Source organism: Bufo gargarizans, chromosome 5 (genome assembly GCF_014858855.1).
Source record: "Bufo gargarizans isolate SCDJY-AF-19 chromosome 5, ASM1485885v1, whole genome shotgun sequence".
In the NCBI taxonomy this organism is placed as follows: Eukaryota; Metazoa; Chordata; class Amphibia; order Anura; family Bufonidae; genus Bufo; species Bufo gargarizans.
The window spans coordinates 368,097,692-368,113,652 of record NC_058084.1 but is presented as its reverse complement, the minus strand read 5'-3'; the positions used below and the strand labels follow the sequence as shown (position 1 = coordinate 368,113,652).

Here is a 15,961-nt window from a genome sequence, read left to right as displayed (position 1 = left end):
CTGTACAATAGTTTTGTTCTCTACAGTAAGGCTGGGAGAACTGGATCCTTCCTCAAATTTCAGGAAGAGATCATCGAGAACCTCCTGTATCCAGGAGGTTCCGTGGCCCCAACCACCAGTGTAGTTAGCCGTCTACACGAGCGACATTTCCCCAATGTCGTTCCTGGTACCTCAACCCAACCGTCACCCCGAAAAAGATGTCGTGTCTGTAGCAGGAGTGGAATAAGGCGTGACACCCGCTATTTCTGTCCTGACTGTCCGGACCACCCTGCCCTATGCTTTGGAGAGTGTTTCCGGAAGTACCACTCACAGGTACACTATTAGCATAGGGATCATCTCACCAGGACAGGCACACAGGGCTATTAGGGCCCATTCACTCACTGCTGCTGCAAACGTCTCCTTTCACATGGGACAAAGTGCATAACGCACTTCGCCACATCTTTGGGCGATTTGCGCTTTGCACATTGACCCATGGGGAAGGAGAGGTTTGTTCTATAAAGGTAAAAAAACAAAAAAAAAAACAAAAAAAAAACAGGTAAGCAAACAGGTTAATGTTTAGTTCCAAAAGTTAAAGTTACATGTTCTGTTCCAAAGTTAATAAAATTATTGCGTTGTGGCCTGTTTTTTTCTTTTTTTTTTTTTTTGTCTTTTTACCTTCCAGGTGGACCAACCGATCTACTAGCTGCAGCACCGATGTGCATTCTGACAGAAGCATTGCGCTGCTGTCAGATTACACGCAAGTCAGTGTATGCGGCGCTGCAAGACGGGATTTTCTCCTCTGCAGTGACAGATACGTTTGCCAAGGCATACGAGCTGAGGAGGAGGCGGCGTTCCTATGCTTTGGCAAGCACTTTGTATATATATATATATATAAAAAAAAAAATCCCGGCAATGATTTATTCATCCACATCGATTGATGCGAATGGAGAAATCTGGTTTGCCAGGGCATACGAGCTAAGTGGGTATGGATGTAGGGCGGAGCTCCTATGTCCTGGCAGACGCCTTTCCCCTCCATTTTTTTTTTTTGGCAGAGATTTTTTCATCCACATTGATCGATGCGAATGAAGAAATCTGTGCCGTTCATTTTTTTCTTTCAGCCCAGAGGCTGAACGGAAAAAAAAATCTCATTACCTGTATGCTCAATATAAGGAGAATAGCAGAAACTCCTAATGCTGGCCATACATGTAATGATTGCGGAGACCCTCAAATGCCAGGGCAGTACAAACACCCCACAACTGACCCCATTTTGGAAAGAAGACACCCCAAGGTATTTGCTGAGGGGCATATTGAGTCCATGAAAGATTGAAATTTTTGTCCTAAGTTAGCGGAAAGTGAGACTTTGTGAGAAAAAACAAAAAAAAATCAATTTCCGCTAACTTATGCGAAAAAAAAAAAATTTCTTTGAACTTGCCAGGCCCCTCATTGGATACCTTGGGGTGTCTTCTTTCCAAAGTGGGGTCACATGTGGGGTATTTATACTGCCCTGGCTTTTTAGGGGCCCTAAAGCGTGAGAAGAAGTCTGGGATCCAAATGTCTAAAAATGCCCTCCTAAAAGGAATTTGGGCCCCTTTGCGCATCTAGGCTGCAAAAAAGTGTGACACATCTGGTATCGCCGTACTCAGAAGAAGTTGGGGAATGTGTTTTGGGGTGTCATTTTACATATACCCATGCTGGGTGAGATAAATATCTTGGTCAAATGCCAACTTTGTATAAAAAAATGGGAAAAGTTGTCTTTTGCCAACATATTTCTCTCACCCAGCATGGGTATATGTAAAATGACACCCCAAAACACATTCCCCAACTTCTCCTGAGTACGGCGATACCAGATGTGTCACACTTTTTTGATGCCAAGGTGGGCAAAGGGGCGCATATTCCAAAGTGCACCTTTCGGATTTCACCGGTCATTTTTTACAGATTTTGATTGCAAAGTACTTCTCACACATATGGGCCCCTAAATTGCCAGGGCAGTATAACTACGCCACAAGTGACCCCATTTTGGAAAGAAGACACCCCAAGGTATTCCGTGAGGGGCATGGCGAGTTCCTAGAATTTTTTATTTTTTGTCGCAAGTTAGTGGAATATGAGACTTTGTAAGGAAAAAAGAGAAAAAAAAAAAATCATCATTTTCTGCTAACTTGTGACAAAAAATAAAAAATTCTAGGAACTCGCAGTGCCCCTCACGGAATACCTTAGGGTGTCTTCTTTCCAAAATGGGGTCACTTGTGGCGTAGTTATACTGCCCTGGCAATTTAGGGGCCCATATGTGTGAGAAGTACTTTGCAATCAAAATCTGTAAAAAATGACCGGTGAAATCCGAAAGGTGCACTTTGGCATATGCGCCCCTTTGCCCACCTTGGCATCAAAAAAGTGTCACACATCTGGTATCTCCGTACTCAGGAGAAGTTGGGGAATGTGTTTTGGGGTGTCATTTTACATATACCCATGCTGGGTGAGAAAAATATCTTGGTCAAATGCCAACTTTGTATAAAAAAATGGGAAAAGTTGTCGTTTGCCAAGATATTTCTCTCACCCAGCATGGGTATATGTAAAATGACACCCCAAAACACATTCCCCAACTTCTCCTGAGTACGGCGATACCAGATGTGTCACACTTTTTTGATGCCAAGGTGGGCAAAGGGGCGCATATTCCAAAGTGCACCTTTCGGATTTCACCGGTCATTTTTTACAGATTTTGATTGCAAAGTACTTCTCACACATATGGGCCCCTAAATTGCCAGGGCAGTATAACTACGCCACAAGTGACCCCATTTTGGAAAGAAGACACCCCAAGGTATTCCGTGAGGGGCATGGCGAGTTCCTAGAATTTTTTATTTTTTGTCGCAAGTTAGTGGAATATGAGACTTTGTAAGGAAAAAAGAGAAAAAAAAAAAATCATCATTTTCTGCTAACTTGTGACAAAAAATAAAAAATTCTAGGAACTCGCAGTGCCCCTCACGGAATACCTTAGGGTGTCTTCTTTCCAAAATGGGGTCACTTGTGGGGTAGTTATACTGCCCTGGCAATTTAGGGGCCCAAATGTGTGAGAAGTACCTTGCAATCAAAATGTGTAAAAAATGCCCTGCAAAATCCGAAAGGTGCACTTTGGAATATGTGCCCCTTTGCCCACCTTGGCAGCAAAAAAGTGTCACACATCTGGTATCGTCGTACTCAGGAGAAGTTGGGGAATGTGTTTTGGGGTGTCATTTTACATATACCCATGCTGGGTGAGAAAAATATCTTGGTCAAATGCCAACTTTGTATAAAAAAATGGGAAAAGTTGTCGTTTGCCAAGATATTTCTCTCACCCAGCATGGGTATATGTAAAATGACACCCCAAAACACATTCCCCAACTTCTCCTGAGTACGGCGATACCACATGTGTGACACTTTTTTGCTGCCAAGGTGGGCAAAGGGGCGCATATTCCAAAGTGCACCTTTCGGATTTCACCGGTCATTTCTTACACATTTTGATTGCAAAGTTCTTCTCACACATTTGGGCCCCTAAATTGCCAGGGCAGTATAACTACCCCACAAGTGACCCCATTTTGGAAAGAAGACACCCCAAGGTATTCTGTGAGGGGCATGGTGAGTTCCTAGAATTTTTTATTTTTTGTCGCAAGTTAGTGGAATATGAGACTTTGTAAGAAAAAAAATAAAATAAAAATCATCATCATTTTCCGCTAACTTGTGACAAAAAATAAAAAGTTCAAAGAACTCACTATGCCCATCAGCGAATACCTTAGGGTGTCTACTTTCCGAAATGGGGTCATTTGTGGGGTAGTTATACTGTTTGGGCATTGTAGAACCTCAGGAAACATGACAGGTGCTCAGAAAATCAGAGCCGTTTCAAAAAGCGGAAATTCACATTTTTGTACCATAGTTTGTAAATGCTATAACTTTTACCCAAACCATTTTTTATTTTTGCCCAAACATTTTTTTTTTATCAAAGACATGTAGAACTATAAATTTAGCGAAAAATTTATATATGGATGTCGTTTTTTTTTGCAAAATTTCACAGCTGAAAGTGAAAAATGTCATTTTTTTGCAAAAAAAATCGTTACATTTTGATTAATAACAAAAAAAGTAAAAATGTCAGCAGCAATAAAATACCACCAAATGAAAGCTCCATTAGTGAGAAGAAAAGGAGGTAAAATTCATTTGGGTGGTAAGTTGCATGACCGAGCGATAAACGGTGAAAGGAGTGTAGTGCCGAAGTGTAAAAAGTGGCCTGGTCATGAAGGGGGTTTCACCTAGCGGGGCTGAAGTGGTTAAAGGAGCAACTTTTCCAATTTCCAATATTTATGTAATTCTCAAAACTTTTGGCCACGACTGTAGTTTCCATACACCCAATCCCAAACATGCGTAATGGTCTGTTCTTGTCGTTTATTGCCCCCCAAAAAACACCTTTTGATCCATATGCTAATTAGTATAAAGGAGCCCAATGCATTGTACCTATCAAAAGTGGGCCCACCACTCCCATTTGAATTGTGCCCCTCTCCTTCCCCCTGTGCCTTTACTTTACCTCCAGTTTACCATCGTATTCCTGGTAACTTCGTTACCACTTATAGGTGGCCTTTTAATATGTGATCTTTTATTTCTTTGTTTGTGTAAAGTAGAGAATTCATATTAGTTTGTTTCAAGGTTTACAGAATATGAACAATTCTACAATTTACAATGATATAAAAGCACAGTAGAGAGATGTTTCTCGTAATCTTTTTACAACTAGGTTTGTAACTATAAAAAGGTTTCACCATCATCGTAGACTGGATTCTTTACTCTCAAGAGCAGTGAGACTCTCTGCCATAAGATGGTATGATTGATTTATTGAACAAGTTCAAGAAGGGTCTGGATGCCTTTCTTGAAAGCAATAGTATAACAAGTTATGGATATTAGATTTCTGAATATGAGATGTTGAACTAGGGATTTTTTCTGACTGCTCTATTTAAGTCAAGATGACATTTTTCTACTAATATCTCACAATTGGCATCCACTTCATGGGGGTTTGTCTTTCTGTTGGTACCCATGGTAGGACGAGATGAACCAGTGTTTTTTTCTAGCTTTATCATCTGTGTAACTACAGTATTAATGTTATGTCTTTTAGGTTTTACAGGGGTCTCCTGAGATTATAGAATTCTTTGCTGATGACTGCCATGGATTGCTACAGTCGTATGGAAAGTCACTTATCTCTGATGACAAGACAGGTTTGCATAAAAGAAAAAAACATAAAATAACATCTTGAACTTTACTTACCATCATCTCAAGTAAATTGAACCAATATAAGGTTCCTGGCCCCTTGATGATTGAGTTATGGTTATTAAATTACCCACAGGGTTATCAATTCAGGTAAATGTTCATACCTCTCATCTGAACGGAAATAGCCACTTAGACCAGAGAATACATACACAGGTATAATCAGGGGCTAGGGACCCATAATATCATAAAAAAAACACTAAGCTATCATTTTAAGACCAAACGTGGATAAAATATTTGATAGAAAGCTATTACTGCTCCTATAAAATTTTATTTGCAGATTTGTCATAATCAAAGCTGAGTAAAGATCAAAGTGCCTGCTATATAAGAAAGACACAATAAAAATGGAAATCATAAATGATGGCATAAAGCAGTGGTTTTCAAAGAATGTTCTGGCGGGGAGGTCTGTGTGCATGCACACAATCACTACCGCTTTGATCTGCTGTTCTTGTCTTTACAGCCTATTTGTGTTCCACTACAAGGCCAAATAACCTAGTTAAATGCATCTTCTATTAGAGGTACAAATATGACAGCTGGATCTATCTGCTTCTTGCCTTGTTTGTATTTGAATACAATTTAGTCTGGCAAGGTTTTCAAGGAGGCTTAAAAGAATATTTCAGTAATTGTGAACATGGGTTGTTTTAGTACCATTTGTTTTATTTTTCTATTTATCATTGTGGTGAAATATGTTTATCTATGTTTTTTATATTTGTTAAATATATTTATATTGAATCTTTGTTATCATTTGTATACAACCTAAAACCCTTTTACAGTCTTCAGAAAGCCTGTTTTCAGCATGTGGCTCACTCCTTGTATTATTACTGGTACTCCGGGCAAAGACATCACGCAAATTGCAGATCCGCAATACACCCAGCCGGTACCCCCATAGAACTGCCTATTCTTGTCCGCAATTGAGGACAAGAATAGGACATGTTCTATTTTTTTCCGGAACCGTGAACCGGAAGATTGACAGCGCGCTCCGGAAATGCGGATGCGGACAGCACACTGTGTGCTGTCCGCATCTATTCCTGCCCCATAGAAAATATATGGTTCCGCAATTTGCGGAACGGATGTGGACCCATTTTTACGGACATGTGAATGGAGTATAAAGGTGTTTTCACTGGTATTTTTTTTAAATAGACCACAAAAGGTTAGAAATAAAACAAAGAAAACAAAGAAAATTCACCTTCACTAGAAGTAGTCTTTTTCAAAACTATAGTTTCTGACTTCTGATATCCTGCATCCTAAAAGGTTTTTCAAAAATCCACCTTGATCTTGGAAAATCCCTTAATGCCTTCACACGCTTCATAAGGGTGTTTTTACAAATGGCAGAATTTGTTGCAGAAAATTGAAAAAATCCATGTGCTTTCTGTCAAAACAACCTCTTTCAAATGAATGGAACTGATTATCAGTTGCAGAAATCTGCTGCTTGTGAAAACACCCTTATACTCAATATTTGTACTGATTGGCGGTTTGCAGATATTATACAATTAAAATCAGTGATACATTGTATATACATGTTTATTTTCATCATTAATAGGAAATACTGGCAGCTTTGAATTTGATGGTGGAATAACCTATGAGCAATTGCAGGTATGGTAATATATAATATGGTTATTGAGCTTATGATGCCATGTCACACAGATGAATACTAAAGTCGTGTTTTGCTTATCGTATAGACAATGATTGAAGAGATTTTAGAAGACAGTGGCTACTATAATTTAACTTCAAACAGGTAGGAAATACAATATAAATAAACTTTTTTGTTTTTGAAAAGTAATATATACTGTATATATACACACATCTTGCCTCCATTTCCCTATCTTGTAATACCAAAATAGAGTTATGATGGTGGAAACTCAATGCTGAGAGTTATATCTTAGAAAAGCCAAATGTCTTCTTCACTTCCAGAAGCCATAAGTAGCTTGCAACCACCAGCTGTGTTGCTCATTCAGTAACTATGATTTGTCTTCTTTGTGCACATAATTTTTTTTTTACATAACTGATGAACCCAGGTAGAGAGGCAGTCAAGTCATGGACATGTGATGACCTTGTTTCATATTGATGTACAAGAATTGTCCCTCTTGTAAGGGATCGCTCTCTCTCAGGGGGCCGCAGTCACAGGCTTCTTCGCAGACAACAGTGTTTTATGTCCAAACTGGTGCTTTATTTTAGCACTTCAACACCCGCACAAACATTAGCATCAAAATAAACACCTGCCCGTCTGGGCTCTAATTAAAACACAGTAGTTTTCCCTGACTCACCTGTAAACACAGGGTCTCAGGCTCCAAGCCTTAGCAGGTCTTCTCACCAAAACACAAGCCCATACGGGCAGAGATCAGGCTTCCTCAGCCATCTATGGTCCAGCAGCCTCCAGACTGTGACCACTCCAGCACCCTTAAGGTGAATGGTCCAGAAGTCCTCTCCTCTCTGACCGTGCGACCCTCTTTCTGTAGGTGTCGCTGGGCCCCCCAAAGTTTAGGCTTTACAAAGCCTCGTGGCCCCTCAGCCCTCCTGGCTTGGACCACACAGAGCCTCTGTAGGCCTCTGTTTCCAAGTTTTCTCTTTTTAGACTAACACACAGAGGGTTGGTTTTATTCCTCCTTGATTACAGCAGGCCTCACCTGCAATGACCTCCGGTTAGGGGAAAGACATGCCCTGGAATGGAGGTGGACTGGGAAGGTTCCACTACCAAACCTACCTTCCCAGTTCAAATAAAATCCAGCCCTTGTACTTAACAAACAAAATAGCTTCAGCAACTATGTTTGCTAAAGCCAGCGCCATCTTCCTGGGTTTTACTTATCTCACCCAGTTGAGGAACTTGGGTGAGATCTACACCCCTTCTAGGACTTTTACTGTACACATCACCACACTCTACTATGGCGTACTACTCCCTCGATTATTAAAGGGAACCTGTCACTTGGAATTTTGCAATAGAGCTGAGGACATGGACTGCTAGATCGCCGCTAGAACGTCCGCAATGTCCAGTCCCCATAGCGCTGTGTTTTTATTGTGTAAAAAAAACCGATTTGATAGATATGCAAATTAACCTGAGATGAGTCCAGCGTGAAGGAGCCCAGCACCGGCCCCGCATCCTCCGAATCTCTTCCATGCTCCCCAACGTCACAAAGCTAGAGCGCCGTAATCTCGCGATGTGCAAACTAGCGCATGTGCAGTGTCAGCATAGTGTTCATTCCCTGTGCTGGCATCAGCCTCAGGGAACGAACTGCGAATGCGCTAGCTCGCGCATCGCGAGATTACAGCGCTCTAGCTTTGTGACGTTGGGGAGCAAGGAGGAGATTCGGAGGATGTGGGGCGGTGCTGGGCTCCTTCATGCTGGACTCCTCTCAGGTTAATTTGCATATCTATCAAATAGTTTTTTTTTTATTAGAAAGTACAACTTGTCCCGAAAAAAATAAGCCCTCATACAGCTATGTGAATGGAAATATAAAAAAGTTATGGCTCAAGGAAGATAGAGAAGAAAAATTAAAACACAAAAACAAAAAACAAAAACTCCGGTAGTGAAAGGGTTAGAGCTGTACTGTGATTGGTAGTTTTTTTAGATTTTAGACAGTTTTGCATATCTCCTCCTCCTGCTTTTTTGCAGTGTTTTTTTTAATTTTTTTCCCATAAAAAAAAAACACTCGCTTTGACCGATGTCAGCTTAAGGAACTAGCAAAGTAATAAATACACTACAGAGCTTTTTGTTGTTGTTGTATTATTACTCCCTGTCGATCTAGGTATGGTGTTTTCTCTCAAGTATTTTCTATAGACTTCTCTATAGGAAATAAAAAGAGTGAAAAACACATGACCAAAATGTATGTATAAAAATCCCCACCACTAATATTCAGGACTCATCATTATGCACTGGAGCTGTTCAATACGAGATTTAGAGTAAAATGTCTTGGTCAATTAAAGAAAGTGTATTCTAATTAAACGAAAAAACAGTATGGCGCCACCATAGTGAAAAAACTGTGACCACATGAAAAGGGGGCGGGGGGGGGGGGGGGGGGTGAGGGAGCCAAAAAAAGCGCTCACCTTAATGCATTGTGCAATTCAGCCACAACGCTGACCAGGCGTGTAGTGTATAGTCTCAGGCTGCAGCTGAGCTAGAAGCGGGGTAACAGGAGGGAGGATCCACTGTCCCGATGAGTACATCAGAGTAGGAGAAGAAAAACCGGCACTGCTTGAGTATTGTGGGCATCACATCTTCCTCATACCATAATTAAGTAATAATTAATTAATTAAAGGATAACTGTCATTTTCTGATAAAAATAAATAAATCTATTTTAGCATATGTTACTGCTGCAGCAGCATTATGCATAAAGCAATCTTTAGTTTCTTCACTTACCACTGTTTTCCCTTGAGTTTTCCCCTTAGTTACAGCTGTTTTGAATCCTACATTATGAGGATCTTCTCAAGATGGCTCCTCTGCCAGTTCTCTGAGGCCAAAACTGCATTCCCTCAGGTCACATACAAATTTGCTGTACCCAGCAGCTTCCTGCCAGCCAATCAGATTGGAATACTGAGAGACACACCTCCTCACTCTGAAGCCTAATGCAGGCATGCGGTGGGAAGAACCGCCCCTCTGTCTTCCTAGCCGGAGGCAGATGAGCCATAGCAACGGTCTTTTAAGGGAGCTGTGGAAAGGGACAGGAGACATTAATGAAAGCTGTTATTATAAGGTAATTACAGATTTTTTGGCAATCATTGACAGGCTAACTCAGGTATACATGCCTAGCTCTAATAAACTAGCAATTAAATAAAAATACGACAGTTATCCTTTAAGGAAAGTGACCCAGCATGGTGCTCAGTCACTTGTTTATGTTGCCTTAGGTAGTTAGGTCACCATAAAACTGGTGACAGATTCCCTTTAAGCAAACAATTAAAATAACAGTAAAATAAAATATAGTTGTCTACTCTTTCTTTTAATTTTATCAACAGAAAGTAATGGCAAAGAATAAGTTTTCCAAACTTTTATTAAACTAAAGGTTCCACAACCTGCTAGAGAGATCACACCTTGTGTCATGGAGGTAAAGCTGACAGTAGGCTACATTTAGTAACATATAGCTTTCTCTATTATCAATCAATCAGCCAAAATAGATGGCTTACATCTGACAGAGGTCATTGCAAACTTCGTTCTGCCATTTGAGAGGAGCCTGACTATTGAACGCGTGGCTTATCCTGTTTACAAAGACACTTAATTATATTTTGTTGTTATCATATCTGTCTTTTTGTAGATACTACTCATTCCCAGTGGGAGTCAAAAACCTTTTAACAATAAAACGATGATGGCTTTCACCTTTGCAAGACTCAATGTTACGGTGTTCAATCCCAACTAAAATAGTTGGCTAACCTAAAGCTTCTTAACATATATGGAAGAAGATAACGTGGACTGCATGCTTCCCATGGGAAAACTTCTGAAGACTTTAAGTGACTGTATTATCAGACGAGCTGCGCTTGTTTTGAGATGCTTTGCATAATGAAATGCTCTATAAATTAAATACTATATCTTTTATATCTAATTGTAAAGATTTCCTGTATATTAGGCTTTGCCTGGTGTGATAATGTATAAAAAAGCTTTACTGCAGATTGATGTTATCCAAACAAGGGGAAGATGCAAATAAAAATCCATTATTTTGATTGGAATATTTGATGTTTTTATTCATGCTTTATGTTATGTGCTGTGTGACAGACACCAACTGATGGCAACTTACAATTAGTGGATGGATGAAAGATCTGGTGTGCTGTATTTTGAGCAAACTGATTAGATACATATACAGTGGGGGAGATTTATCAAAAGTGGTGCAGAGAAAAACTGGTTTAGTTGCCCATAGCAAACAATCAGATTTCTCCTTTCATTGTTCAGAGTTCCTTTGGAATGAAAGTATTTTTATACAGTACAACCATTGTTTCAGATCCCCCATATATTAATAGTATAAATAGTGATAAGAAACTTTGTAATATTCCTTATTAGAAAAAAATACTTCTTTCCCTACTAATCAGATTTCTCACATGCCCTCTTCCTCCTGCAATGACCACTAAACTATCACTTCATTGCTTAAATGTGTACACAGAAGGCAGAGATGAAGACAGATCATCAGGTAGCCCATAGAAGTCTATGGAGTGGGGAGTGGGAGGAAGAGGAAGCAGCAGCAGCAGAGAAAAGGAGATACAGCTGCTAATGCTTCTTCTAGTAGGTGTTCTGCTATTTCACCCCAGTGCTGGATTCACAGCTACTCGTCAGCAGTTCTGTATAATATACTCCATGTTGCATCTGTGTGTATAAGAGATAGTGATTTTGTTTTTGTGTGATGTGTATTGGAGACATCAAAGCAGCTAGTCTCTGCCCCCACTGTAGCAAATTCAGGGAAAACTAATAATTAGATATGAAGCCTGCAGAAGGTAAAAACTTGATAAACGCTAGATTTAAGACATGTAATGGCCAGGAACAATGCTATCATGTGGACACACAGCTTATTCCAAAAATTCACCTGAAGGTAAACATGAAATTATTGTACAGCTAATTATCCTTTAAATAAAAAACTAAAAATCTTGGTTATTTTAAATAATCATATGCTTGTTTTGCTTTGAACTTACTTTTCAGTTTACCCTAATTTTGCTAAATGTGATGGCCCCTCTTTAGTCACTTTACTCAATTTATCACAGTGTCTCATGCTTAATGATACATTTAGTGCATTGTTAGACACTTTGGAGGACATTAAAAAAGTGTTTCAAATACTTAATAAATTCAGTACACTGGATGTGCATTCTGGCACACTCTTATTAGTAATGTTTTACGATTGACTATGGGGGTTTCTGAACATTTTGGGGGATCTTGTAGGTAGGTAAAGGAGAACTAATGGTTGATGGTAAATATATTACTTCATCTTATAAGCTCTGTTTTAAGATTTTATGTGTTCACATGTTCTACTAATTTATAAAAAAGATATACACACAGGTACTCTTTAGAAGTTTCACATGATTAATAATAATCATCATCATATACAGTGTTCTGAATTCACAATAGCACACTTCACTATGGTTATATCTACTCCTTCATTTATTTTTTTATATTTCTCAAATGTGCTTATACGTAGTTGGCATCTGTTTCTTTGTCTATGCTCTAACACAGTGCCAACCGCAGATTCTACTCTTGTTACTTATCTCTACTGCCATTTTAGGACTATACTTGTATTTAGTCTGCCAGAAAAAGCTGCTGTTTGCAGCTGCTCTCTACTAGGTAATACAGCAAGTATATGATGTCCATATACCCTAATTGGACATATGGAAATGGGTTGTCTTGCTTATTCAACTCCTTTAACTCCTAAAATAAGAAAAGATGAAGGCATGTACCTACATACAGTGACTTGTAAAAGTATTCACCACCTTGACTTTTTTTGTATTTTGTTGCCTCACAACCTGAAATTAACATGAATTGTTTGAGGATTTGCAACATTTAAATTACAGAACATGCCGACAACTTTGAAGATGTTTGTGTTTTTTTTTATTGTGAACCAAACAACAAAAAGGATAAAAATAACAGAAAAAGTCAATGTGCATAACTATTCAACCCCCTAAAGTCAATACTTTGTAGAGCCACCTTTTGCAGCAATCACAGCTCCAAGTCGCTTTGGATAAGTCTCTATGAGTTTGCCACATCTTACCACTGGGATTTTTGCCCATTCCTCCTTGCAAAAATTCTCCAGCTCCTTTAAGTTGGATGGTTTGCGCTTGTGAACAGCAATCTTTAAGTCTGACCACAGATTTTCTATTGGATTGAGATCTGGGCTGTGACTAGGCCATTCCAACACATTTCCATGTTTCCCCTTAACCCACTCAAGTGTTGCTTTAGCAGTGTGTTTGGAGTCATTGTCCTGCTGGAAGGTGAACCTCCGTCCTAGCCTCAAATCATGCACAGAGTGGTACAGGTTTTGCTCAAGAATATTCCTGTATTTAGCACCATCCTTCTTTTCCTTAAGGGTCCATTCACACGTCCGTTTTTTCTTTCCTGATCTGTTCCGTTTTTTCAGGAACAGATCAGGACCAGATCTGGACCCATTCATTTTCAATGGGTCCTGGAAAAAATCGGACAGCACAATGTGTGCTGTCCGTTTCCGTTGTTCCGTTCCGCATGTCCGTTTAAATATAAAACATGTCCTATTCTTGTCCTGAAAAATCGGATCCTGGTACAATACAAAGTCAATGGATCCGCAAAAAACGGATGACATTCGGATGTCATTCCGTATGTCATCCGTTTTTTGCGGATTCCGTTCCTGGAAACACATAACACATTTTTTTTATTTTTTTTTTTCAATTTTTTTTCAAAGAAATCCAAACAACTTTATTTGATTATTGAAATGTATACATGTTTCCGTTTTTTGCGGATCCGCAAAAAACGGATGACATACGGATGACATACGGAAACATTTTCAGGAACAACGGATCCGCAAAAAACGGACCGTTTTTCAGGATGAAAAAAAACAGGACGTGTGAATGGACCCTAACTCTGACCATTTTCCCAGTCCCGGCTGCTAAAAAACATCCGCACAGCATGATGCTGCCACCACCATGTTTCACTGTGGGGATTGTGTTCTGTGGGTGAAGTGATGTGTTGGGTTTGCTCCAAACATAGCGTTTTCTTTGATGGCCGAAAAGTTAAATTTTAGTCTCATCAGACCAGACCACCTTATTCCATACATTTTGGGAATCTCCCACATGCATTTTCGCAAACTCACAACATGCCTTTTTGTTTTTAGCTGAAAGTAATTGCTTTCTTCTGGCCACTCTGCCATAAAGCCCAACTGTATGGAACGTATGGCTTATTGTCGTCCTATGTACAGATACTCCAGTCTCTGCTGTGGAACTCTGCAGATCCTCCAGGGTTACCTTAGGTCTCTGTGCTGCCTCTCCGATTAATGCCCTCCCGGTCCGTGGGTTTTGGTAGGCGGCCGTCTCTTGGCAGGTTTGCTGTTGTGCCGCCATGTTCTTTCCATTTGGTTATGATAGATTTGATGGTGCTCCTGGGGATCATCAAAGATTTTGATTTTGTTTTTTATAACCTAACCCTGACTTGTATTTCTCAACAACATTGTCCCTTAGTTGTTTGGAGAGTTCCTTGGTCTTCATGGAAGTGTTTGGTTAGTGATGCCACTTGCTTAGGTCTTACAGCCTCTGGGGCCTTTCAAAAAAGGATGTAATCACAGATCATGTGACACTTAGATTGCACACGGGTGGACATCATTTCATTAATTATGTGACTTCTGAAGGTAATTGGTTGCACGAGAGCTTTTTATGGGCTTCCTAAGAAAAGGGGTGAATACATACGCACATGCCAATTTTCTGTTTTCTATTCCTAAACAATAGTTTTATTTGCATATTTTTCTCATTTCACTTCACCAACTTAGACTATTGTGTTCTTATCCATCACATAAAATTCAGAATAACAAAACACTGAACTTAAGGCTGTAATGTAACAAAATACGAAAAAAGTCAAGGGGGTGAATACTTTTGCAAGGCACTGTATAAAAGGTATAAAGATCTGCTGTAACTGTCAATCACTTTCTTTTATTGTATCCGAAAATAAAGTAAAGTTTCCACTCCTGGTGTCCAAAGAGGCAAATCATCATGCTACAGGTAGAATTGTACTGTAGTGTAGGGAGGTGCTACTACACAAAGAACAACAACGGTAGAGCCATCTTGTTAGCTAGTTTAGGGTACATATGATTTTTGGTTGCTCTATATTACACTTTTTGTGCGGCAAGGTAACAAGAAATAGCTTTTTTGGCACAGTTTTTTTTGTTATTTACAACATTCATCTGCAAGGTTAGATCATGTGGTAATTTTATAGAACAGGTTGTCACGGACGCGGCGATACCTAATATGTATACAATTTTTTTAATTTATGTAAGTTTTACACAATGATTTCATTTTTAAAACAAAAAAGTTTTAGTGTCACCATAGCCTAAGAGCCATAGTTTTTTTCAGTTTTTGGTTGATTATCTTAAGTAGGGTCTCATTTTTTGCGGGATGAGATGGCTGTTTTATTGGCACTATTTTGGAGTGCATATGACTTTTTGATCGCTTGCTATTGCACTTTTTGTGACGTAAGATGGCAAAAAATGGCTTTTTTTAAACCGTTTTTATTTTTATTTTAACAGGGGTGTGTAGACTTTTTATATCCACTGTATATCATGTATTGCAACAGGATACTAAGCAGCAGTTCTGCTGGCGCCTGCAAGTATAAATCGATAGGTAGAAAGCAGGATTCAGAAAACAGGAGTATTATGGTTGTACAGCATCTCACATCATCTGGTGCCCACACTTGATGTCTATTATCCACCCAAGAGGCAGAAGAGCAGGGGTGCAGGTGCACAGGGGTATAGAAACCAAGTTCATAGAAACCCTGTCTGTGTGACAGTGAGCTTTATGTCACATGACTGTGCTAGCATCACTGTCGTGTGATTCTAAAGATCACCATGAAAACTTGCCTTTTGTCACTCTGCAGGTTAGCGACAACATTAAAACAGTTCAAAAAAGTTTACTTTATTAAAGGGGTTGTCTCAATTCAGCAAATGGCATTTATCATGTAGAGAAAGTTAATACAAAGCCCTTACTAATACTAATACAAGGCACTTACTAATGTTTTGTGATTGTCCATATTGCCATATTTGCTGACTGGATTCATTTTTCCATCACATTATACACTGTT

General features: G+C 39.4%; 1 protein-coding gene across 4 annotated transcripts in view; it reads left to right on the top strand.

Annotated features, from left to right (window-relative positions):
• Positions 1-10,857, top strand: part of NEK10 (NIMA related kinase 10) — a 259,563-nt gene extending 248,706 nt beyond the window's left edge. For all 4 annotated transcript variants that reach the window (XM_044293922.1, XM_044293920.1, XM_044293921.1 and 1 more), the window contains 4 exons: positions 5,102-5,201; positions 6,791-6,843; positions 6,930-6,985; positions 10,491-10,857. In XM_044293922.1, coding sequence (XP_044149857.1) covers positions 5,102-5,201; positions 6,791-6,843; positions 6,930-6,985; positions 10,491-10,542 — 261 coding nt within the window. In that variant the 3' untranslated portion in view covers positions 10,543-10,857. The remainder of the gene's footprint in view (positions 1-5,101; positions 5,202-6,790; positions 6,844-6,929; positions 6,986-10,490) is intronic.
• Positions 10,858-15,961: the final 5,104 nt, after the last annotated feature.